The sequence below is a fragment of the Schistocerca gregaria genome, chromosome X (assembly GCF_023897955.1).
Source record: "Schistocerca gregaria isolate iqSchGreg1 chromosome X, iqSchGreg1.2, whole genome shotgun sequence".
In the NCBI taxonomy this organism is placed as follows: domain Eukaryota; kingdom Metazoa; phylum Arthropoda; class Insecta; order Orthoptera; family Acrididae; genus Schistocerca; species Schistocerca gregaria.
Window position 1 is genome coordinate 179,924,446 of NC_064931.1, and position 27,759 is coordinate 179,952,204.

Genomic DNA, 27,759 nt, shown 5'->3' on the forward strand with positions numbered 1-27,759 from the left:
AAACGTTCATCCAGTCGCACGAGGCCCTTTGTTTTTATTATTTGGTTTTTATTTTATCTTTGTGGCCGGGTATCCTTCTTATCACCACAGTCGTCAGTTAGCCTAAAGGACGGCAGTCTCCGAAAAGGCACACTCTGGCTGCCCTCTATACAGGAACAACAGTCGGTTATTCCGACTCGCGAATTCGATCCAGATCTAGATCTTAGTGGCCGAGCGGTTCTAGGCGCATTAGTCTGGAACCGAGCGACCGTTACGGTCGCAGGTTCGAATCCTGACTGAGGCATGGATGTGTGTGATGTCCTTACGTTAGTTAGGTTTAAGTAGTTCTAAGTTCTAAGCGACTGATGACCTCAGATGTTAAGTCCCACAGTGCTCAGAGCCATTTGAACCATTTTTCTAGATCACATCCGTGTCTCGCTAGCAAGCGCGCTGCGACATATGCGGCATCAGCAAATCTGTTGGTGACAAAATTTCAGTTCAGTGATTGAAGTATTAGTTGATAGTGCAGTTACGTAATAGTTGTTCTTGTTGACAGAGATGCTGCGTGGAAGCAGCTCGATACACTCCAGTGTCACAAGCAAGAACCAAATGTCTAAAAGTAACCTAATGAGACTCATCGACCTTAGTTCTAGTGGTACTGCCATTACAAATCTAAAAGTGCATAACTACTTCAAAGAGATCCTGGAGCACGCTTTCGCATTCAGGAGAAGTGTAGTCCCGAAAGCGCGTCCGACGACCCTGATTTAGCCATACCATAGTTAACTAAAATTTTTCATCGCTCCACCTCTTCCTGCCCCCATCCATCTCCTAATGAGGTGGTGTTACGTTGCTAATGACTTTGATGTCGAGGAGACATTTAACTCAAAATTTCCTTCCTTTTTCCACTCTCAGACGGAGGCCGATATACGTATGATCGAGCTACTTTTTCTGAAGCTGTGCGTGTGGCTTTTGCAGGTGCTAAGGCGATTATCGGACTTCACGAGGTGACGGACACGCGGACCATCTGGCGGCAACTGGCTGCCGAATTCGTGGGAACTTTCTTCCTGGTGCTCCTGGGCTGCGGCTCGACGACGGCCAAGTGGACGGACGGCTACGCGCCCACCACGGTGCAGATCGCGCTCACGTTCGGCCTCGCAGTCGCCACGATCGCACAGGTGAGCCCCGTCACTCCACGACCACCACATCGCACTGGCCACCGCGTTTCCTCGCGTCATTTCAACCGCCTACTTTTAATTTCAACTCCATCTGACTTCAGTACTTTTTTCCTGGCTGAGAGACAAATGGTGTGCCGCTCTCAGCCTCCACTCTTAAAAGATCTCGACATTTCCTGCACACTTCTTATAGACGGGGTGCACCGGTCTCCGGAAAATCGAGCACCTGCCGTCATTGACTCGGTCCGTCGTAAGAAGGCCATACAGCCGGGCATCAAAACAACGAGAGCACTTATCTGCGTGAGCTCATCAACTCTACAAGATAACAACGCCAATCTAATGTGCTCTGAAACTGTCCTTTATTTTTCTTGCGATGACACGTTAATCTGCAGTAGGCATGACGTACATTTGGTATTAGTCCGTGCAAGTGGCCAGTTCATAAGATATGACAGACCCCTCTGATTTTAGACAAGGATAAATTGTTGGAACATTTATTTCGAAGACTACGAGCTCTGGTATTGAGTGCAACATTGTCCGTTGTGGTAACGGTGTACACGAATTAGGGAACTTTACCATTGTTGAGCCACAAGTCGCGAACCATCCCTTATGTGGAAACTCTAGACTCGGTGGTATTCAGGTGATGTAACAAATTTTAGTCGCTAGTAATTACCGGAATTCTGGGGAGGGAGGGGATGGGGGAGCTAACATTATGTTTCACTCTCTCCACTCCTTTCACCCATTGCAAAATAGAAACAACATCACAATGAAATGAAACTATATGGTTCAAGAGACCTTTTCGAGTCTCAAACATCTATGATGTTTATATGCTTATTGTCTTTTGTTGTTACCAATATTAGTTTATTCCCAAGAATAAACGGCTTTCAATCGGTTAATACTCGGCAGAAATCAAACCTCCATTTGGATCGGACTTCCTTAACTCTTGTGCAAAAAGGTGTGCAGTATACTGCTGCATCCATTTTCACTCGAATTAAAAAATCTTAGCAGTAATCCACGCGCTTTCTAATCGAAACTGAAGAGTTTCCTATTCTGTCGAGGAGTTCCTTGAAAAATTAAGCTGATTCTTATTGTATTCCTGATAGCGTTTACTTAAACTTATGGACTGACTTTTTTTCAGGTTCATGAACATTTATTTTTATCTGTTATTACTTTTATATTTTAAGTTCATGTACTGACACGTTCCATGACCATGGAGATTTGCTCCTCAATTTGGTCCTACGGAACTTGACGTGTAAATAAATAAATAAATAAATAAAACAAAATGCTGACTGAAGTGACTGAAGCTGTAGCAATGCTGTTCCAGTTTGGGGGGAACACCAAGTGGGCTGAAGAGTGAACGGTAATTTGGATTTGCATGCTAGGGTAGTCCACGCAGTTGAACAAAGCCACTGTGCCAGAGTGGTGTAGTACTGAGCACATGTTCCTAGTGAGCAGCAGACCCAAGTTCGAAACTGGCCATGAAACAAGTTTTCATTCGTCGGTACAGTTTGCATATGTACATCATCGATGTTTGAGACTTGAAAAGATCGCTGGAACGATATATTTTCATCTGATTAAAGCACCTACGCCTGGATTCGAGGCAGGATCCCCCATTTCGTTCGTTGTTGAGATGCTATTCCCAAACAACTGGAGAACCTGTGCAATGCCGTTCGAGTTACTTAGTGGGCTGAGGCGTGAATGGGAATTTAGATTGGGGAGGTAGCCGTGGTAGGGTAGTCTGTGCAACTATGCAACGCCACTGTGCCACGGTGGCGTAGTGGTGAATTCATGTGGCTAGTGAACAGGGAACTTGGGTTCGAATCACGCCTTCACTTCAGTCTGCATTTATATGGTACTACAATGCACAAACATTCAGTAACGAACAAAGGTACATTCATGACACTTCATAACAGGTTAGATCAAGATGACGTCCACAGGACGTCTACCCACAACGCTCATTTCCTCAGTATGTTATTAACTGTTACTAACTATAGTTTCCGAATAGCCAACAGCTGAATCAAGTTCAGAATATTCGTCGATACTCACTGGTCGCTGCTTCATCCTCAGCATAAAGTGTCATTGGATTACAACATCTCAGCGTCCGAGTCAGAAAATGAAAAACTCCATCGGCGTCTGTATTGACCTACCTACGAAGCTGTAGTCCGCCGCGAGATTCGCAACTGAAGTTTAATTATCTTTGAACCTCTGATGATCGCCAGCTTTAGCTCAATAAATGGGGACCATCAGGTGGGAGAGGGAGGTACGAATCAATGTGCCATTTCCTTGTTCTCGATATCTGCATGATTTATGGATGGGTGGTGTCCAAAGAAGCTTAGGCGTCGCCTTCACAACATTATTTCCTAACGTAGTGAGGTCTGCCATTCACAGGCCTCGATTTCGTGGTCCAGCGTCACAGGGTTGGTCGAAAGGTGTATCAATTATGTTTGTCCACGTTTCTGTACCCGTTCGAAATGCGTTCTGGCGAGAACTGCTATTGGGTATTAGCGAATTTCAAGTGACTAATATTTAAGGACTTTCTCTTGAACTTTTGAAGACCACTAAGATCGCTGCCCATCACTCAGAGTTGACTTCATTTCGAGTGACTGAGACTGCCATTTAATGTCATTTTTGGTACCGTTCAGACAAACAGAACTTCCTGCTTGCTTTTACCTCATGGAAATATGACGTCATCAAAAGTACTATGACTAATAACACTGACCACTCGTTTCTGTTGTTGCACACTTTTAATGTATTTGTTATCTGTAGCTAGTATGATATTGGAATATTCTCAAACCGTTATCAAAACTTACATGATAGCTCATAATTTAATTTAAGATAATTTTCTATCAGTTTCGCTTTACCGTAAATGATAACTTTCTTCTCGCGCTGAGTATTATAGTCCTACGTTTTCTAACGACTTTTTCAGCTGTACCTTAGTTTTACTTAGGTTTTTCAAATGTGTCGAAGCTTCGTGTTTTTCGCATTCTCATCATCGTTCAAGACACAACTCAGTACCTGTCTTGTAATTATCAACAAGGCCGAACGAAAAAGGTTACAAAACGAAAACATAAGTTTCATCGTCAAGCAGCGTCATCCTTAAGCTCGTCTCGTCCGAATCTGTTCTTTCTGTTCATGTCGAGAAGAACTTAAGAAGTTTTTGTCTGTGGGTGGTGATGGAGCAGTTATAAGTCGAAAATGTGGCAAGCAAGCTTTTCTTGGTTCTAGTAAAACAACAAATAATAAATAAAAATATTGGTATGTCGCTAGTTGCATTTAAAGTATTCCAATATTGTTCATAAGGACAGACAGTCCTCCGGAAATTCAACCGAGCGAGCTGGAACAGTGGGTAGGACAATTTACCATTATTTCGTAGAAAGAGTATTTAGTTCCTCACTCTTATTAAACCGTGATGGGTAACTCAGTGCTTAGCACACTGAACTCGCATTCGGGTGGACGACTGTTCAAACCCACGTCTCCCATCCTCATTTAGCTTTTCCGTGATTTCCCTTAATCACTTAAGGCAAATTCCGGGATGATTCCTTCGAAAGGGCACTGCTGATTTCCTTCTCCGTCCTTCCCTAATCCGAGCTTGTGCCCCATCTCCAATGACCTCGTTGTTGACGGGACGTTAAACACTGATCTTCTCCTCCTCATCTTGATTAAAACTTTCCCTGGCTTCCGTCAGTAACTTGAGGAAAATGCCGAGCTGTTTTCTTCAGCAAGGCCACGGCCACTTCCGTCATCCCCCCTCCCGGGCCGGTTGTATTGCGTCCCTAATGACCTCCTCGATGACGACAGGAGGTTACAGTGCAAGCTTCGCGCCTTCCATGTTCAATATCTGTTACTCAGATCGCGTTTGATAATTGCATCACGATTTGTTTGCAGCATACAAGCTCATTGCTGAAGAGACTAGCACTAAGATATGTCAGTGCAACCAGAACTCTGGCAGTTACCAACTGTTCTTATGTGATCGTCGAGCCCATAATTCGTAAATTCAGGCACTGGACACGTAATAGGGCACTGTGTGGATTAATCTTTCGTGTGGAAGCAGTCCGTTGTGCATTGATTTAAGGCCACGAGTTGATTGTAGCAGTAGTTATAAGTTACGCAGTTTCTCAAACTTGTGAACATGAACAGGTCTTGATATACTTCTCTTCTTAAAGCGACAACAAATGCGTGGCGTCCTCATGAGTGAAGGTGAAAGAATTTCTTTGTTTCTCTTTATACAGAGAAGTAGACGTTACTGCTGCCTATCTGCCAGGAATTGTCCTTGACATTGTACGAGACGTAGACACACGTGTACGTGTCTGGCTTACGAAGTACACATAAGTACAATGAACTGTATGTTATTATGCTCAACGGGTCGTGTGGACAGCTCAGTGTGGGCTTGCCGCTTCCCTGATGTATTTGTCACTCCTTGTAAGTCAAGAGGCCAAAACAGTTACATCCGACAGCGGAAGCTCACGGTCCTCACAATGTGAAGTCATCGAAGAAGCGATTAGAGTAAATGTTATCAAGTATGGCACTCAGACTTCACCTGCAACCCCAAAATAAGGTACATTTAAAATCGTAATGTTCAGTACTGATCAAAATCTAGGGTACCTTCAGTAATAGGGAAAGAAACGACTGAAACTGCTATTCAAAGTGCTCCATCTGCTACCCACTCCTTTACCATTCAGGTGCTTCTTTGTATGACATGAGGCTTCCCAAAAGAGCTATACAGTTACTTAAAAGAAGCGAAACGGATCACCAAATGCATAAAATGACTGCAAACCAGAGGCATGTTGTCGACAGCTGTTTTACTATCCTGAATGCATTAAGTACTTGAACCGGAAGTGAATGTTTGATTGACGATTGAGTCAAAATTACACAAGTTGGTCAGCTAAAGTCTTTGGACAATGAAAAATAAATTTCCATAGAAAACCTTACCACTTAAATTGACAAATTACTAATCGTACAAAGATAAGTTAGGATTTAGCGTCCCGATGACGACGAGGTGATAAGGAACCAGCATTACTCTTTCGCCAGTAGAAACCATCTGTGCAACATAAGGAATATTACACGCCAGCCAGAGTGGCCGAGCGGTTCTAGGCGCTTCAGTCTGGAACCGCGCGACCGCTACGGTCGCAGGTTCGAATCCTGCCTCGGGCATGGATGTGTGTGATGTCCTTAGGTAGTTAGGTTTAAGTAGTTCTAAGTTCTAGGGGACTGATGACCTCAGAAGTTAAGTCCCATAGTGCTCAGAGCCATTTTTGAACATCACACTCGCCATGGCGAGAACGTAATAAACCTAAATGACGCGACCTTCATTTTCAAATTGCATTCTGTTGCATAAAATCAGTCGAGTGAACGACAGTACCTGTCTATGCTTCTCGATGCGACAAAGACTCCTGTATACGTTTAACGGAACGTGCCACTGCAGTTCTGTAACAAGACGGACGTCTGTTTAGCTTTCGGCGAACGGTATGTCTCACAATACGAGATTTACGAGGCTTACTGGCACAATAAGCTATGTCCTTATTTCAACACTGAGCCATAGCAAAATATAAATTACTATTCAAACCGGGTGAACAATAAAATTTTTGGAACACAAAATTGTGTCAGTTATGGAAACGACAGATATTAAACACACAATAGTGGTTGAAAACGGAAAGAACACTACGTATTATTAAAATGATTCATGCACGTTTGCTCTGTGTATTCATCATAACATACATAATTCTTTTTCTACGGGTGAACCAAATTTAATGAAAAACCTAAGTTAAGCGTGTCACTGAAAAAATTGTTCATGAATGGCCTTAAATTTCGGTGAAAAATTAAAGCTGGCTTTTGGAACCATGCACAAACCCAAATTTCCGTCTTTCAGGGTGCTGGTCCACCGGCTCATCTATTCGGAACGGCCTTATAGGTCCGCACAAAGCCGGCCGGAGTGGCCAAGCGGTTCTAGGCACTTTAGTCTGGAACCGCGCGACCGCTACGGTCGCAGGTTCGAATCCTGCCTCGGGCATGGATGTGTGTGATGTCGTTATCTTAGTTAGGTTTAAGTAGTTCTAAGTTCCAGGGGACTGATGACCTCAGATGTTACGTCCCATAGTGCTCAGAGGCATTTGAACCATTTTTTGATCGTCACAAAATATATGGGCCACAGTGACCCCCTCAACTACCCATATCCCATAGCCTGACTACAAATGGCTCTGAGCACTATGCGACTTAACTTCTGAGGTCATCAGTCGCCTAGAACTTAGAACTAATTAAACCTAACTATACCTAAGGACATCACACACATCCATGCCCGAGCCAGGATTCGAACCTGCGACCGTAGCGGTCACGCGGTTCCAGACTGAAGCGCCAAGAACCGCTCAGCCACTCCGGCCGGCTAGCCTGACTACAGTGTAAGGGTTATTTCAAGTGACACTTCTGGTATACATTCTAAGTGACGTTTCGATACTTACACATGGCAAATTCAGTGTCTGAATGAAACCAGCACTGTAAAGTAATTTTATATTTTCGCAGCTGTGAGAGTGTATAAGCGAAATAAATACGAAAACTAGAGGACAAGTGGATAAACAATGAATGCGTGAAAAGTCAAATTTGAGGAAACACTACAGTGCCCATTCAAAATTAAATCAGGCGTCAAACAGACAGATTCCACATAACTTATGTGCCTCAGAAGGCGATATGAGAGCAACATGAACAAAGTGAAGAATAAGGCAAATACAGTTGGGTTATGCAGGATTACTAACAGATTGAAGTGACATGTCGTAGATTTTTAGTGGAATATACGCAGCGATAAATACTTGTGGCACCTTATAAGTTCGTGCCGAACTGGACCTCGCAACTGGATTCCTAGCATTTGCGGTCAGTGTGTTCCCGGTTGATGAATCCGAGCACACCTCAACGAGAGATACGAAGCTTCTACATGTCACTAGGTTCAGTCCATATCTTCCGTGCTCCACCGAGCATGCTGCAGATTATTGAATTGGAAACACTGCGAACAGAGAAAAAGAAAGAGATACGAATTAAAATGATGAAAACTAAAGCCAAAAACCATTTGGCTCCAGCGATGTGTTCTGTAACAGTCTGAAACTATAAAATGGTGTTGCCGAAGAAGGAGGAGGAGGAGGAGGATTTGGGAGGGGGGAGGGGAGAGAGAAAAAAATACAGGAATCCGAAGATGGACCGTCATTCCATTTGCACAAATACCACATATGCGTAATTTTCTGACATAGGTCAAGCCACTGTTACCTAGATACGTCAAAAATCCTTTTTTGACTCAATCATATCGTCGTTAGCACATTTACTTTTGTATATTAGAACAATTATTGTGAGTCCGTCTTGATACAATTGTGAATCTTATAGTATATGTTTAAAAAAGTTCCCTCTGAAACTTCCTGGCAGATTAAAACTGTGTGCCGGATCGAGACCCGAACTCGCGACCTTTGCCTTTCGCGGGCAAGTGCTCTGCCAACTGAGCTACCCAAGCACAACTCAGGCCCCCTCCTCACAGCTTTACATCTGCCAGTACCTCGTCATTCTGGAAAGTTCTCTCTATTTCCATTAACACAAAAAGAGATTTTTAATTAAAGGGAAGGAAACGAATCAAACAGTTTAATGAGGTACAACATTTTTCGCTTGTAACAACATTCGACAAGAGAGATAGTGCTCTGAACATGATTCTGGACTTGCCTTTGAGAGAAATTTGACATGTGTCACCGTGTGGCCATCCAGGAGATGACCAGCCTTGAAGAAGGCCATGTCAGATTCCTTCTCAATTCTTACTCAGCTGAGGCTACGCTCCTTTTCTTATTACGTCGGTGTCGAACTATAACTTCCCTTCATTTGTAGTAGAGTTGACTCCGGGTTTATGCATACTGATTTTCCACAAAATAGCAGCTTACTTTTATACAAAATTTACAAACATTAGAGTTGCACACAGATATGTATTCATTTCTCTGTATTGGGTACTAGAAATTCGTCGCGTCCGCGAAGTGTGCATTTACCTAATTTAAAAAAGCATCCCTCACCAAAGCAAATGTTTCGGGATTTCACTTGATTTTACGATGTCGAGGACACTGATACGCGCAGCACTAATCTTTACAAACCTCTTGGCAGGACATTTATGTTCAGTTTCATCTGTACTGCCACATAAATGTCGACTTGGCGTTAGGCGTTGACCGTAAATACGCCTTATGTTACTTCAAAACTGCAAACTGCGACGCCGTCAGCGAGGTTCTTGAAGAAATTGCTTAGCTGCTATGAGAAGCATTCAACAGCGTTTGTAACTGATATCTGTACAGGAACTAACTAGAAGCTGAGAGAAATTTTGTAAACAGACGGTGCAAGAAATTCGTTAAACGTGTGTTTCATGCAGACAAACCATTTTCTTGCAGCTATGAGCTGTAAATCGTCTTCCGCTTTGCAAGAGATAAGATTGAGTTTGAAGAAGCATGTCCAGGTCCTACGCGAAACGTTAAATGACGGTCTTGTTAAAGTCATATCGGCATCTCTGCGGAAAATAGTACATTGTTACTTCAAACGTGTGTGAATTATAGATGATTATACGGTTAAATTACAATCAGATTCAAGAGTTCTCAGTTGGTGTTAAATCGAAACCTTATATTAAGGATTACAATATGAATCGGAGAAAATGTGGGTAACTTTTTACGTATTTAGTTCCCCGACAGCGAGAGTAAACTGCGAAAACGTTAATCATACATAAATTTGTAAACTGCGCCAATGAACCGAAGAAATATGATCTGGCAGAAAACTTGTAGCTATAATACGAAACAGTAATGAATGTACCGTATCTAACTTACTCAACTCTCGCTGCTAACCGGTTGCACCACAGCGCACTTGCAGTTGCTTTCTGAAATTATACGACAATTACAGACAAGCTAATACGCGAACCACCTATTCCATTGCCGTTTGGCACTCTTTTATGCAGTTGTGATTATGCTACTGGGAATCTAAAACTGTAGATTACGTCGTTAACTTGTGAATAACAGAGCATCAAGTCGCATTCAGGAATTTCCCATTAACGCAATCGATTCGACATCGTTAAAAGTTTACCGCTGTGTAACACTAATTGCAGAATTACGTAGATGATCAAATGAATCTTACTTACTGAGGATATGAATTAAGATTATTAAATAAACTGAACATCACTAGCGTATAATCAAACATTATACACAAAAGCGATGTATTTTCTTGTGTTATTCGGCGCTGCTAACGAAGTGAAGCCGGCATTAAATTAAATTGTTATTCTCAAGAAGTTTAATATCATCGTTCATGTTTTTAGCACCTACGAGAGGTCATTTATTCCTTAAAAATCATGACGGAGTATGGTTCGTTACCAGATATGGTACAGTAATTGTAAAAGCATAGCCTAGCATATGGCATTGTTGTTTTCAAAAATGTTGATTACTTTGGCGCAAAATGTCCAATATGAAACTCCACACAATAACAAAATTTATGAGAGACTATGCAGAACGTCTACTGTTGTCTGATGATGAATATTTCAGATTAGAAACCGGAAACAGGTTTGCTGCCCTAAAATGAGTGAACTGTTACCGCCAAGTTTTGTTTTCATTTCAGTAATATGTTATGTGCAAATTCACAACTTCCAGTACCTACACTGTCGATGATAGTAGCGGCAGACAATATAATTGGGCGACAAAAACATCTCTGACAATATATCTATGATTAGTTATCCCGCTTGTTTCGTTTTCTCGGCCTTTTTTTCATTTAAAACTGATTTAATATTAATGGTATTATAGACGACTTGTTTTTTTTTATATCGTGTGAGTTTCACGTTCCTATCATTTTAAGCACCCAGTGATTCACCAGTTCTTACAAGACCTCCTTTAATCCGGCCATGGTTTCATGCATATTGTAGGACATAAGACATACCTGATGGTCCCCATCCTCTCAACTACACTCCACACCAAAGACAGATTTAAAGAAACTAAAGGAAATGGAGCCTTTGTACACCCACGCTTACATAGTGACCATCATCAGAAGTTCTACTGTCACCTCTGGAAAGGAGTTTGCTATCTTGGATTCACAGTTTGTGGATCGTCGATGTTGTCCACACGTCTAGGCGCGATCGCTCATTAATATATGATTCTTGAGTTTCTCCCGGCGTATTTGATAATCAAAATATCCACTCATTAATATAGTCGCATCTGAGAAACAGTGGACAGAAGCTTTCGAAAGGTAACGGTTTAGAGCAGAAGGGAAATAGTACCATGGCAAGCAGTGGGAAGAATCGACAGTCACTGCTAAGATCCAGAAACTTGTTAGTTATAGGGAAGTTCCCATTATTTCTGAGCACCGAAGATGCCTCTTAGGCCTCGTGAAGCACCCTCCGTCCTACAACATGCCAAAATAATAATCATCATTATCGTCAGAGAGGCCAATCTGATTGTAAAATCGAGCACTCCCTGTATACTATCGTGCGGGTTTTGTTTGTGATTTGCGTATTGTCAACTTCGCTGTGGCAGCGTGATGCTAGGCTGTGTAACGGAAACTGACGGAGCCAGTGTTGTTGCAATACGGAGACTCGCTGACGTCATTGTGTCTGCGTTTTTGGGTTTGAACTTGTCATAAGTGAACAGCTTTCACAATAAAATAGTATTCTTGATCAATTATGTTTCCATCTGTGGTTGTGACCGTAATTTCCCAGATACAGGATGAAGGGGTTATTCGAATGTATCTTTAAACAAGCTGATGACAGCACATGATATAAAAGCTACAGTGGCAAAGAAGTAGAACATAGCTAACCGTCACAACTCTGTCATTTACTGACATTATAAATAAGTAAGTCCAAGTGCGGTAGTCCTGTAACAATAAAATGTAAACGAAAATTTGGTGTAGGCAAATAATAGTTGTTCGAAGTGTGCCAAAGATTTCGTTCAGCTCCGACTGGTGTCGTGTCAGAGAAAAAAAGTGACAGGTTCTGATCACAGTTTATTCTTGTATTCTGTGAAGCGGAGATTGAGAGTACACACATTCTTAAATTGAGAAATGCAAGTAGATTTCAGATACTGTGCGCAGCATGTGACTTATTTTATGCAAGCAAAGTACAGTCGATTGTTACGAGGCAGTCCCGAAGTCTGCAGGCGGGATTCAACAGGAGATAAACTATGGGGTCAGAACGCGTCTCCTCAGGGAGACGCAGCCACTAGGCGCTGCGCAGCTTCTTTCAACAAATGTCAAGGCCTGTTTTCTATTGTCCTCAGCAACTGAGCATCTCTTCTACTTCTGGTAGAAAGTGTAGTTGCCTGAGCGACGCCCAAAAGCCGAGCAGCACATTAGTTACACAGAATCAATAGAGAAGTAAATTTTCTATAAACGGAAACAACTGAAGATGTACCTCGAAAAACACACCTTATTTTGAAACTGTAATTCAAACATTTTTGCAGTTTTGCATCCTCATCTACACATATACTCCCCAAGCCACTGTACAGTGCACGGCGGGGAGTGTATCTTACCAATATTATTGATTCTCTTTCCATAGGCCTTTTCAGCGACGGAAATTAACAATCTTTGTATGCCTATCTACATGCTCTAATCGCTCCTATCTTATTCTTATGAACCTACGCGGCGTACGCGATGTTGGGGGCATAATGGTTTGCACAATCTTCCTGCAAGACAGATTCCATAAACTCACCCTGAAGAATTTCGCGAGAACTACGCCATGTTTCTACACGTAAGTTCCGCGAGCATTTCTGTTATAATTTCGTCTGAGCTAGACAGACCTATTGCGATCCTTGCATCCTGTTTCTGAAATAGTTCTGTGTTAACTGCCACGTTCACTAAACTAGGACATAAAATACTCGAGTAATTGGTCTGACTGAAGTCTTAAATGCGTTTTCATTCACAGATTCATTACTTTCTCATTGAAACTTTCCAGTATATCTAAGTCCTCCATTACCTGACCCTAACACTGATTTCACATGATCGTCCCATTTCATACCGCTTCTCAATGTACCCCATTGTCTCAGTCGTATACTATTAATCTCCTAATCGCATACTATAGCCATCATGTTACATTTATCCATAGTTTTCAGTGACAATACTTTCGCCAGGATGACCACAGTGGAAGAGAGTATGTCAAGTTTGGTTTTATTTTCTTCCGATAGTCTGTGAATCAACATTCGCGCAATAAAACTGAATCTTGAAACTGTAGTTTTGTTTCTCGAATATTTTCTCAGCTGCACTAGAATTTCAGAGATTTAAAGGCTCTAATTTTTAAATTAAAATTAGGTTAATGTGACACAGTGAAGTACCACACTACAATGTAGTTATGGAAGTACTAATGAAATATTAAAAACTAACTACGCCATTACACAATATCAGAAAGAATTGACAACATAATCTCTCTCCTCACGGTAAACGTGTCCCAGTAGAGAGCATAGTTTTATTTGAAGAACAAATGGTTCAAATGGCTCTAAGCACTATGACACTTAACATCTGAGGTCATCAGTACCCTAGACTTAGAACTACTTAAACCCAACTAACCTAAGGACATCACACACATCCATGCCCGAGGCAGCATTCGAACCTGCGGCCGCAGCAGCAGCACGGTTCCGGACGGAAGCGCCTAGAACCGCTCCGTCACAGCGGCCGGCGAAGAACAAATGTAGCTTGCATATCCTTCCTGACTTTTGTGATGAAGAGTTTTCTTGGATGAAACATGCATTCTGGTAATCACATCTTACAGTGAGGGCGGATAAGGTCTGAGGTCCCGTGTGCGACGATGTCATTAATGATGGACTAATAGTTCAAAGAGAACAGGAATACGAAGGAAGTCAGCATCGTCCGTTTCTAAGGATACGAGTACATCCCAGCATTCCCCACATCGATTTAGGGAAACAATGGAAAACCTAAACAACGATGGCCGGACGGGCATTTGAACTGTCGGAGGCGAACCTTTATTATTCCACTAATATATGCTTAGTTTCTCCTCCTTAGGACATAATTTTAATTAAGAAAGAGGAAAGTGTTGAACAGTAAGAAAAAGTAAGCAACCAGATTACTTAACATCAAAATTTAGAGAAGGTAAAAATTTACTTTCGAGTGAAGTAAGCATTTAGGAATTCAATTCCAGCAACCCCGATTTACCTGTCCTGTTGTTACCATAAGTGAGTTAGTAAGACTGCTGGGACGGTCTCAACAATACTACCCCGATTTCTTTATCTGTCCTCCTCCAAACGAGCTAGAGCTCCTGAGTCTAAAACAACGATGTAGACGGGGCGTTAACTTCAATCCAATCTTCCTTCCTAGAAAGCGAGAACTCACGTCGTGGTCAAAAAAAATTATGATACGGAAGCAGACTGACGCAGGCGAAGGAAAAGAACCATACGCGTACAAAATATTAAGTTGTAATTGAGTAAGATGCTTCTGAGATAGCATACCTGAAGCTAAATAATGCCTAGAAGTTTAGCGAGGAGAATGAGCAACTCTACGCATCAGAAAGTGTTATGAAAAATAATTGGAAAGAGAAAAAATGAAATGAAAAGTTACGAAATAAGCGAGGATTGCAGCCTATGAATAATCTTTACCAAAGAATGCAAATAGCAGTTCGACATGTACTAAGAAATACAACAATTACCTCAGATTCGAGAGAACTAGAACAGGGGGCAACTTCAGGGCCAGAAAAAGGTTGAAATATTCCAACAGACGCTTCTTATATTGTACGTAACCACAAAAAATAGTTAAAAAAATGAAAAAATCACGATGTGTCGTATAGATCCTACGTTGCAGTAACAGTATCTACGTGCGCGCAATGGCATTTCATAAAAAAGTGTTCGAAGTCTTCTCATACTTCTCTAACAGGATATCACGTTAGATTGAACGTCACGGAGCGCTTTAGGATACCTCGAGATTACGTATTCCAAGAAATCAGAAGTTTAGAGAAATGGGAGCACATTCGTGTCAGCCTCACAGGTGCCTGACAGGAGAAAAGAATAGGATGGAGGTGGGGTAGAGGCGGGATTACCGCCGGGGAGAATTTGACCCCGTTCCATTCAGTTTGTTGGGACCATGAGCTACTTCTCAGGGCACGGGCTTTGTTGCGCAGCCTATTCGTTTTAGCCGCAGGCGAGCTGCCAGCTGGAGTCGACGAAAGCGTTGTCGCCGGTCATTGGCTCTAATCACACGTCGAACTGTGCTAAATACTCTCAGCTCTATTCTAACTGCTTACCAGCATGACACTCAAATACAGAGCAACTGAAATCTGCTCTTACCATTTCAGCACCTACAGTCTGACGAATGGCAACTGTTCACTGTGCAAATCTGCGGGTTGCGCTAGAAAATCAAGAATTAAATTTATATATATTTTATGAAATCTGTGTATGAAAACGAAAACAAAACTTCTTACAGCCTGGCAAGTAAAAAATATGTATTTTGGTGTAAATGTACATATTTTTCATATACTGTCTGCTTTTAGGTCATTGTACGTTGTCCAGCATTTACTCATTGAGTCGATTCCATTCCTGTAGTGCCACCCTGGAGGGTCTGTAAAATATCCGCCTATTACTGTCATTATCTCTTACTTTTTCCAGTCACATATATCTTCAAATTGGACACGATGTTGCATGCCTATGCTGTTAAGAAGAACGATGCACTGTTCCTTCGGACGTGCATGCATGCTGCTTATACAGCAGATGGTTGATCGTACAACTGCGAATACATTTCATGTGTCTTTAAACTGGGAGGTATACAGGGTGTTTCCGTAAGAGCGTGCCAACATTTAACAGGACGTAGAGGATGCTCCACTGAACAATCTGAGATGGAGCAACTGGGGTCGGCGAAGCGAGCTCAAGGAGATAAAAGGAACAAAAAAACACGACTGTGAATTTTTTATTTATGATAGTTACAGTTAACTGCAAATACCCTCACTGACACTATGAACGAATCATTTGTACAGTATCTTACAAAATGTGCTGAATCTGATGGCTATCAACTTCAGTGCAAGAATGACATCGGCGAACAAGATTCTGACGTACCCTGAAAAATATTCCTGGTGTGTTTCAACGCCGGAGTGGCCGTGCGGTTCTAGGAGCTGCAGTCTGGTGCCGAGCGACCGATACGGTCGCAGGTTCGAATCCTGCCTCGGGCATGGATGTGTGAGATGTCAAATGGTTCAAATGGCTCTAAGCACTATGGGACTTAACATCTGTGGTCATCAGTCCCCTAGAACTTAGAACTACTTAAACCTAACTAACCTAAGGACAGCACACACATCCATGCCCGAGGTAGGATTCGAACCTGCGACCGTAGCGGTCACGCGGTTCCAGGCTGAAGCGCCTAGAACCGCACGGCCACACCGGCCGACTGAGTGATGTCCTGAGGTTAGTTACGTTTAATTAGTTCTAAGTTCTAGGTGACTGATGATCTCAGAAGTTAAGTCGCATAGTGCTCAGAGCCATTTGAGCTATTTTTTTGTGTTTCAACACATCACAGGCAGTTACAATTCTGGAAATTAATACTATGTCCTTATCCACTGGCGTCTCATACACAAGCGATTTTAGATATCCCCATAGGAAATAATCAAGGCGCTTCAGGTCAGGTGACTTCGCAGGCCATGGAATAGGACCTCCGCTTCCAATCCAGAGACCAGGGAATACAGCACTGAGATGGCTGCGAACTTCCACAGGCGGTGCACCGTCATATTGTAGCCACATCCTCTTCGGCTGCGAACATCCACAGGCGGTGCACCGTCATATTGTAGCCACATCCTCTTCAAACAGCAAAGGGTACGATCTCCGACAACTCAGGCTCTCTTCTCACGAATCTCAAGTACAGGTTGCCATTCAGGCGGTCTACTGTGTCATGACTTCTTAGTAATCAGGCTCTTCCTCCCTGTTTCCTTGCAGGAAGTAAGGAATGTACATCATGTAAATAAACATCACAGTACGTGGAAACTTGTACGCATGTTAGTTGTAAGTAACCTGGAAAACAGTGATGTTAGACAATGCAGTAAACAAGTTTACTTCCATAAGCTGGCACCTCGGACCCCAGGTTTCCTACCTTAAATTGTTCAGTGGAGCATTCTCTATGTCCTGTTACATTTTGGCAAGCTCTTACGAAAAGACCCTATCTGTAAATCTAAGGTTGACATATGTGCCCAATAGTGTGTATGCGTCGGGACGGTGGGGGGAGGAGGAGGTATCATCCAATTATGTGTACTTCAAAGGCGCCAATTTTGCTATTGCCAAGCACATTTGTGGCCATGTGCATTGTCGGAATGAAGCGAGATTCTTTCATTATACATACTAAGGAGACAAAACGTTATAATCATTGACCATTGAGAAAATGAATGCCGCCTCGCGCGCATGTGTGTCTTTGTACACGTAACGCGATAAGGAAAGTATATAAGCGGAGCAGAGATGGCCGGCCAGAGTGGCCGAGCGGTTCTAGGCGCTACAGTCTGGAACCGCGCCACCGCTACTGTCGCAGGTTCGAATCCTGCCTCGGTCATGTATGTGTGTGATGTCCTTAGGTTAGTTAGGTTTAAGTAGTTCTAAGTTCTAGGGGACTGATGACTTCGGATGTTAAGTCCCATAGTGATCAGATCCATTTGAACTATTTCTTTTGGAGCAGAGATGAATGTGGAATCACTTCACTGGTGATACAGTAAGGAAATTGGACATCCATGGTATGTTCGTTGGTTGATTTGGGGGGAGGGGACCAAACAGCGAGATCATTGGATTGGGGAAGATTGGGGAAGGAAATCGGCCGTGGGCTTTGAAAGGAACCGTCCCGGCATTTCCGGAAGCGATTTAGGGAAATCACGGAAAACCCTAATCAGGATGGCCGGAAGAGGGTTCGAACCGTCGTCCTCCCGAATGTGAGTCCAATTTGCTAACCACTGGGTTCCCAGGTTCGATTCCCGGCGGGGTCAGGGATTTTCTCTGCCTCGTGATGGCTGGGGGTTGTGTGTTGTCCTTAGGTTAGTTAGGTTTAAGTAGTTCTAAGTTCTAGGGGACCGATGACCATAGATGTTAAGTCCCATAGTGCTCAGAGCCATTTGAACCATTTTTTTTTAATTTTATTTTTTATTTTTTTATTTTTTGCTAACTACTGCGCTACCTCGCCCGGTGGATCCACTGACATAAGCGACCTTGACAATGTGCAGAATGTTACGGACCGGCCTTTGGGAGTGGTGAGGCTGATCGAGTGTTCACGTGATATTGTTTGAGCTTCATGGGAAGTGGTTGAAGGACGGTGAAACCATGAGTAGACAACGTGCTGGGTATTGAAACTTGATGCCAAAACGTTAAGGTTATCGGCTTGCCCACTCTGTAAAGCAGAAAAGATGGCTGCCTGTGGGAGATCTGATAGCAGAGTACAATGATGGCGCCGGCACAATTATTTCGGACCATTACGTTCCACGTACATTGTTCAACATGGTGCTCTACAGCAGATGACAATTGCGTTTTCTCATGTTGACCCAACGACAACGACAATCACGATCGCAGTGTGCACGGGGTCAGCATGATTGGACTGTGGGTCATTGGGTGTAGCCTGGTTAGTTGAGTCACATTTCTGGTTACATCGGGTCAATGGTCGTGCCCGGACACCCTGTCATAAAGGCGAACGGCGGCTCGGAACACGCATCGATAGGAAAGAGGCCAGTGGGGGTGGTATGATGCAATGGTGGACATTCACTTGGCTTTTCCATGGGACCAGTGGTGGTAGTCGAAGGCACCACGGTAGCTGTGGACGACGTGAACATTTTAGCTGACCATTTGCATCCCAACGCGTTTGATGTATTCCACGATGGAACTCGCATTTCCTAGCAGGCTAACAATCCATGCCTCTAGGCGACAATCGTACGACACCGGTTTGAGGAGTACGACAGTGAACGCATGTCGATGCCTTGGCATACAGAATCACCTGATCTGAAAGTGGCAGAGTACATCTGGGACGCTGTTGGGCCCAGCTCTGATTTGTGTGTGTGTGTGTGTGTGTGTGTGTGTGTGTGTGTGTGTGTGTGTGTGTGTGTGTGTGTGTGTATTCATTTCAGGAGACTTCCCAAGTATACTTCCCCCTTATCTGGCCCAGAAGACTTTCGTTGAATTTTCGAGGACATCATTGGGTAGAATTCCTTTTACAAAATTCAAATGGCTTTAAGCACTATGGGAGTTAACATCTGTGGTCATCAGTCCCCTAGACTTAGAAGTACTTAAACCTATCTAACCTAAGTACATCACACACATCCATGCCCGAGGCAGGATTCGAACCTGCGACCGTAGCAGCTGCGTGGTTCCGGACTGAAGCGCCTAGAGCCGCTCGTCCACAGCGGCTGGCAATCCCTTTTACATCCCAGAAAAAGCTGCTCATAGTCTATCTGGCAAACGAAAGCAGCTTCTCTTTCCTGCTGCTAGACAAATCCTGAAGAGATATCTCTGTCCACAATCCAATGGTTGGTTTGAATAGCACAGTGCTCTACCTGGCATATCCTGCTAGAAGTGGTATGCCGTTGCCTTCCTTCAAATTACGACCTGATGTATCCAGCCAGTTACAGGGTAGTATACGGTTAATACAGACTCAGAACCGACATGCTATTCGGAATTTTACGCACATAAGAATTATTTTCAGAGGTGAAAGGAGTAGTAAGAGACAGAAACACTCCTTGAACCTAACAAGGATTGAAATCTGCGGCTTTAGTTTTTTAGTCTGAGACATACCCACTGCGCAGCCGCACCAGAACATTGAAACACACACAATGAGCTAAAAAGCCAGAAAAATATACCGTAACCTTTATTCTGACATGGCTATGACATCAGCTAGTTAATCGTTCAATACTATATTGTGCACTTTCTCGACATTTTCAGCTGTGGTTGCAGTTTTATAAAATCATTCTGTTTGATCAGGTACTTTTGACTTCAGCAGCCCATTACTTAACTGTTGGAAATAAAAAATTATGCTTACGGGCCTTTCCCCCAAATTTGGTTGAATTTCCTTCCATTGTATAAAAAAAGCTGTTCAAAATATGACAAGCTCCGTAACTATTTCACAGTGACACTTTACCCATTTCAAACAAACATTCATAACACAGTAAAATTGTCCCGAAGATTAAGTTGACACTCGTTCTTCTGCCAAACGTACCAAGGATAAAATACTGAGCCTGACAGAAATCTGAAGCACCCAGAACACATGATCGACGTCAACGTAACTTCGTAAACGTGTCAACCATCGCGGGTATGTAAGTAAATAATAGATGCAAATGGAACAGCCGAGGTAATGCATTAGCGTTCGTCAGGTTTAGCGCCGTTACCAGGCCTGGTAAGGAATATAAGGTACGAGTACAGCGTCAGATGTGTTGAGTGATCACTGTGAAGGACACGGAGATGCCTTGAACTCTTGTGCGACATCGTTATCAGCACTTGTCTAATTTTGAAAGGGGCCCCATTTTAGATTTCCCATTTCGACGGCTAGTCAAATCGTGCAATATCCAGATTTGGTGGCATTCGGATGTGACAGTGGCTACATGTTCAACTACAAGGGGACGTGAGAGCAGGCATACTCGTCGTAAGGTTCCAGTCGGCCACGTCTGACCATGACATAGAAGGATCGCCGTAATGTTCACCAACTCGTTATAATCCCTTCACATCTGCGCCTGCCGTCCGAGAACAAATAATGGATTTCCAGCAAAAGTTTGTGTCATTCCGCACCACTGTTCGGAGACAAGCAGCAACCAGAGTAGGAAATTACCACACATGCGTAGACTGCCGTTGACACCACAGCACAAAAAGATCTATCTGGAATGATGCCATGACCGTGCAGTTCGGACTGCTCATGACATTGTGTACGGGGATGAATGGCGGTTACAGTGGGACCATCGTCGCGAGTATCGCGGTGACTTTGGATAGCTCCCATTTTTCCAATGTTTTGGAACGGCACGTTTCGAGCCGCGGTTCATCTTGATGATGGAGTTTGTGGAGACGACCATCGACCTAGTGTAGCAAAAAAGTGATTCGCCCGACGAACCGACACGTTTCCATTAATGGACGGTCGAATCCCTATGGTCCTGTGCCCACTGTAATCGTAACTGTCCATGTCGTAGGCTCATTGTGTAAACACGTGGGGGTGGTCTGCTTCGAAGCTCCATGTTCAACAGTGTACGAGGTATGGTGTGCTCCGAAACTCTTGCGATTGCACCAGCATTGTGCTCTTTCGGCAGAGATGCCACAGACCACCATCTATCCTACTATACACAACAGACAAGCCTCCGAACCCCACGTCCTATGAAGAGTCATGGACGTCCAGCCATTTAGAGCCTACTGGTAGTTTCACTGTCATTCTACCTCTTTCCGTAGCTGCACACGACAGTAGCACGTGAACATTCGACCAACTTGGCCGTTTTCGAGATACTCATTCACAGGGTCTGCGTAATAAAAATCTGCCCTTTGTCATAGTCGCTTATCTCAATGGATTTCTCCATTTGCAGCCCATATCATCGCTAGGTTGACCCCATCCCCCCTCCCGTCCGTGTTTACTCCGTTTACATACTTTTGTTACGGCGTCACGTGCCCACAACGCCACCAGACGCATCAAATGTGGCGATGCGAAATGGTTATAATGATCTGTCTTATCAGTGTATTTCCTATATTTAATTTACTCGGAATACTTTTAAAGGTATGAAGTGTAGTTTGTCTCTTAGCTGTGCTGTTCAGTGTGTCAATCAGGTCACGAGAATGATCCCTGAAGCGACTCAATAATTCTGTCAACGTATTTCAGTATGTCAGAACAAACCTCACTACTGAATTCCATGAGTAAATTTAACAACCCCTCTGAAGTCATATGGTGTAAAACAGCAGAGGATTAGATGAAACATATGTCGCATATATAAATGTTCAACAACTCCTCCAAAGCTATTGGATCGATTTCGGCCAAACTTCGCACATATATTACGTATTATCTGGAAATAAATCCTATGGGGGTAAAAACCACCAACCTCCCATGGTATGAGGCTGAGGGTGATTACAGTATGATGGGAAGACAAGTTGGGAAGATAAGGTAAACAGGAAGTGGGAAAACGAGGGAAAAGGCAGGTAGAGAGGGAAGTAAGAGATGGAGGATGAGAAGATGCACAGATACGATGGGAGGAGGAGATGGAAAGTGAAGTGGGAGAGGAGGAGATGGAGAGGGAGGGAGAAGGAGATGATGGACAGAGAGAAAAGGGAAGGAGGAGATGGACAGAGAGACGGAGGAGGAGTGGACAGATAGAGGAGGGACGAGGTGATGCATTAATAGAGGATTGGAATAAATAAAATATCCAGGTTACGCTAGGCTGTTCAGCGGGTAAGAACATAAAGATAGGTTGGAAGATATTTTTGCTTAACAAGAGCTACTAGAAACAGATTTCAGATTACTTGAACGGTCAATATGAAAATTTCAGCTTCGGCAAAGACGAAGTTGAGCCTCAAGAGTAATGTACAATACGCTTTACGCAGGCATATGCCCAGCAAAGTGAGGGATGGGAAAGACCCGCTGTCATTCGACAGCCATGTTAGAAAGCTGCTTTGGAAGCACAGAGAGATTCACTGCAGATTTAAACGTAGCAAAGGATAGCCGTGCGTGAATCGTTCAACTAATTCAAAACTAAACTTCTAGTCACTCAGCTGACAGAAAAACCTTAGCGATTTTGGCCCTACGTTAAATTAGTATACGGTTCGAAGTAGTTTATGCGGACACTCTATGGCTATAACGGCATCGAAAAGGAAGATGACAGAGAATAGGCCGAAACAATAAACACCATTTTCAAAAATTGTTTCACTGAGGAAGAGAACTGTAGTTCCTCCCATAAATCGTAGCACTAAGTCAAACTCACAGGCGTCGCAGAAAGTGACCGTGGGATAGAAAAGCAAATGGAATATCTTACTAGATGAAATGTCACTGGATATGAGGGTATACTAGTACTACTCTACATAGAGAATGTGAAAGAACTTGCTTCTCTTCTACTTGCTCTCTTGCTCCTCGTAGGTCTACAGTTCTGGAAGTCGCTATAGAAGCGAACGTTTCTAATGATTGAAAAACACCGCAGATCAATTCCGTTTTCAATAACGGTCGTAGAACAAATGTACAAAACTTTATCTCTGACGTCGGTCTGTTGTAGAATATTGGAACATGTTTTAGTCTCATGTATTACGACATTCCTGGAGACCGAAAATATGCTCTGTAGGCACCAAATTGGGTTCCGGAAACAATTTGTGAATGCAGCCAAGCTCCTTCTGTTAGTCGACGAGACTCAGAAAGCAGTACATACCGTCACCCAGGCTGATGCTGTGTTACTTGTCTTCCAACAACCATTCGATGGAATTCCAAACTGCCGCCTTATGAACAAAATATGAATGTACGAAATATTAGACCAACTGTTTGACTGGATTGAAGAGTTTCTAGCCAAGAGAACCCACTGTCGATCTCAACGTAGAGAAATCTTCACACTTAATAGTAACTTCGGGAGTACCCGAAGGAGTGCTACAGAACCACTACTTTTCACAATATTTATAAGTGACCTTGTGGATAACGTCCACTTGGATGATGCTGTTGTATACAGAGAGGTCACAACGCTAGAAAACTGCAACGAAATGCAGGAAGACTTGCAAAGGATTGACTCTTTATGCAGGAATTTGCAGTTTACCCTCATCATAAACAAATTTAACTTATTGAGCTTAAATAGACAGAAAGATCCACTATTGTATGATTACACGATTTCGGAACAATCATTGGAAGTAGTAACGCCAGTAAATATCTTTCAGAACGCGAACGGAGTGATTTAAGGTGGAACTACCACATGCAACTAACTGTCGGTAAGGCAGATGGTAGACTCACATTCAGTGGAAGGATCATCAGGAAGTGTAGCCCGTCAACAAAGAAAGTATCTTACAAAGCCCTTGTTCGACCAAAAATAGGCCCGCTGGAAGCCAGTCTGGGATCCGGACGTGATATGACTGATAGAGGAAATAGGGAAGATCCAAAGAACAGCAACGTGTTTCGTTACAGCTTCATTCAGTAAGCGCGAAAGCGTCAGGGAGATGCTCATCCAGCTGCAGTAGCAGGCGCAGCAACAGAGGCGCTCTGCATCATAGTGTAGGTTATTGCTAAAGTCACGAAGGAAAAGAAGGAAGATTAGAATTTAACGTCCCGTAGGCATCGAGGTCATGAGAAGTTTTGAGAGCAGACGTTCTTACACAGTCAGACAATGCATTTTTTCCTCTTACGCACACCTCACGAAGATACAACGAAGGAAAATCAGAATGAATCGAGTTCATATGAACGCTTACCAGTAATCGTTTTCCCGCAAACAATTTGCGCTCAGAACAAGAAAGGCTGGAACTGTGCGTGGTACACAAAACAAACACCGCCACACTCCATAAGGGTGTTGTGGAGTATAGACGTAGATATGAATGTACACTCCTGGAAATTGAAATACGAACACCGTGAATCCATTGTCCCAGGAAGGGGAAACTTTATTGACACATTCCTGGGGTCAGATACATCACATGATCACACTGACAGAACCACAGGCACATAGACACAGGCAACAGAGCATGCACAATGTCGGCACTAGTACAGTGTATATCCACCTTTCGCAGCACTGCAGGCTGCTATTCTCCCATGGAGACGATCGTAGAGTTGCTGGATGTAGTCCTGTGGAACGGCTTGCCATGCCATTTCCACCTGGCGCCTCAGTTGGACCAGCGTTCGTGCTGGACGTGCAGACCGCGTGAGACGACGCTTCATCCAGTGCCAAACATGCTCAATGGGGGACAGATCCGGAGATCTTGCTGGCCAGGGTAGTTGACTTGCACCTTCTAGAGCACTTTGGGTGGCAAGGGATACATGGGGACGTGCATTGTCCTGTTGGAACAGCAAGTTCCCTTGCCGGTCTAGGAATGGTAGAACGATGGGTTCGATGACGGTTTGGATTTACCGTGCACTATTCAGTGTCTCCTCGACGATCACCAGAGGTGTACGGCCAGTGTAGGAGATCGCTCCCCACACCATGATGCCGGGTGTTGGCCCTGTGTGCCTCGGTCGTATGCAGTCCTGATTGTGGCGCTCACCTGCACGGCGCCAAACACGCATACGACCATCATTGGCACCAAGGCAGAAGCGACTCTCATCGCTGAAGACGACACGTCTCCATTCGTCCCTCCATTCACGCCTGTCGCGACACCACTGGAGGCGGGCTGCACGATGTTGGGGCGTGAGCGGAAGACGGCCTAATGGTGTGCGGGACCGTAGCCCAGCTTCATGGAGACGGTTGCGAATGGTCCTCGCCGATACCCTAGGAGCAACAGTGTCCCTAATTTGCTGGGAAGTGGCGGTGCGGTCCCCTACGGCACTGCGTAGGATCCTACGGTCTTGGCGTGCATCCATGCGTCGGTGCGGTCCGGTCCCAGGTCGACGGGCACGTGCACCTTCCGCCGACCACTGGCGACAACATCGATGTACTGTGGAGACCTCACGCCCCACGTGTTGAGCAATTCGGCGGTACGTCCACCCGGCCTCCCGCATGCCCACTATACGCCCTCGCTCAAAGTCCGTCAACTGCACATACGGTTCACGTCCACGCTGTCGCGGCATGCTACTAGTGTTAAAGACTGCGATGGAGCTCCGTATGCCACGGCAAACTGGCTGACACTGACGGCGGCGGTGCATAAATGCTGCGCAGCTAGCGCCATTCGACGGCCAACACCGCGGTTCGTGGTGTGTCCGCTGTGCCGTGCGTGTGATCATTGCTTGTACAGCCCTCTCGCAGTGTCCGGAGCAAGTATGGTGGGTCTGACACACCGGTGTCAATGTGTTCTTTTTTCCATTTCCAGGAGTGTATTTTCCCTCTTGGATGCCGTAGCTTAGGTCTCAAATTCGATTACTGGTAGGTTTCTAACTCAGTAAACATACACTATGTGATCAAAAGTAATCGGACACCTAGCTGAAAATGACTTACAAGTTTGTGGCGCCCTCCAGCGGTAATGCTGGAATTCAATATGGTGTTGGCCCAACCTTAGCCCTGATAACAGATTTCACTCTCGCAGGCATACGTTCAATAAGGTGCTGGAAGGATTGTTGGGAATGGCAGCCCATTCTTCACGGAGAGCGGCACTGAGGAGAGGTCTCAATGTCGATCGATGAGGCCTGCCACGAAGTCGTCGATCCGAAATATCCCAAAGTTGTTCTCTAGGGTTCAGTCAGGACTCTGTGCAGGCCAGTCCATTACAGGGGCGTTATTGTCATGTAACCACTCCGTCGCAGGCCGTGCATTATGAACAGGTGCTCGACCATGTTGAAAGATGCAATCGCCATCCCCGAATTTCTCTTCAACAGTAGGGAGCAACAAGGTGCTTAAAACATCAATGTAGGCCTGTGCTGTGATAGTGCCACGCAAAACAACAATGGGTGTAAACCTCCTCCATGAAAAACACGACCAAACCATAACACCACCGCCTCCAAATTTTACTGCTGGCGCTACACACACTGGCAGCTGACGTTCACCCAACATTTGCCATACCCATACCTTGCCATCGGATCGCCACATTGTGTACCGTGATTCGTCACTCCACACAACGTTTTTCTACTGTCCAGTTGTCCAATTTTTATGCTCCTTACACCAAGCGAGGCATCCTCTGGCATTTACCGGCGTGATGTGTAGCTAATGAGCAGTCGCTCGACCATGAAATCCAAGTTTTCTCAACTCCCGCCTAACTGTCATAGTACTTGCAGTGGATCATGATGCAGTCTGGAATTCCTTTGTGATGGTCCGTACAGATGTCTGCCTATTACAGATTACGACCATCTTCAACTGTCGGCGGTGTCTGTCAGTTAACAGACGAGGTCGGCCTGTAAGATTTTGTGCTGTACGTGTCCGTTCACGTTTCCACTTCACTATCACATCGGAAATAGTGGACCTAGGGATGTTTAGGAGTGTGGAAATCTCGCGTACAGCCGTATGACACAAATGACACCCAATTACCTGACCACGTTCGAAGTCCGTGAGTTCCGCGAAGCGCCCCATTCTGCTCTCTCACGATGTTTAATGACTACTGAGGTCTCTGATATGGAGTACCCGGAAGTAGGTGACAGGGCAATGCACCTAATATGAAAAACGTATGTTTTTGGGGGTGTCCGGATACTTTTGATCACATTGTGTAACTGCAGAACAAAACCTGTTGTAATACGTAACATACCTTTGGAATATGAAACTTTTGATATGTTAGTACAGGCCTCATTATTTTAAATAACCTGTGGCTGACGTATACGTCGATACAGTTACTGCGAACTTGCAACGAGTTACGAATTGAAATTCGATATTTAGTTTCTCCCACACCTACATTTTCCGGTGTGGAGCCCGTTTGTATAAGCACGATAGTATTATTTCAGAAATTGAACGGATTTCTAGATGACACAGTTCACCGCTTAGCTGCATTTGTCCGTAGGTAAGAGCACCGGTTTCGACATGTAACCAGTTTCGTTGTGAAACATGTCAGGGCCGCAGCGCTGAAGTGAATCACTCGAGTCGGTCTCTCGGCGCACGCGTCTTCCAATGGGCGCCCCAGGCGTCGGTGAACGTCCCGTGTGAGTAGCCGCCAGCCAC

At 44.2% G+C, this 27,759-nt stretch overlaps 1 protein-coding gene across 1 annotated transcript in view; it reads left to right on the forward strand.

The window, feature by feature from the left end:
• Positions 1–27,759, forward strand: part of LOC126298506 (aquaporin AQPAn.G) — a 175,693-nt gene that overhangs the window by 29,074 nt on the left and 118,860 nt on the right. The window contains exon 2 of the mRNA XM_049989842.1: positions 955–1,154. Within this exon, the coding sequence (XP_049845799.1) occupies positions 955–1,154 (200 nt within the window). The remainder of the gene's footprint in view (positions 1–954; positions 1,155–27,759) is intronic.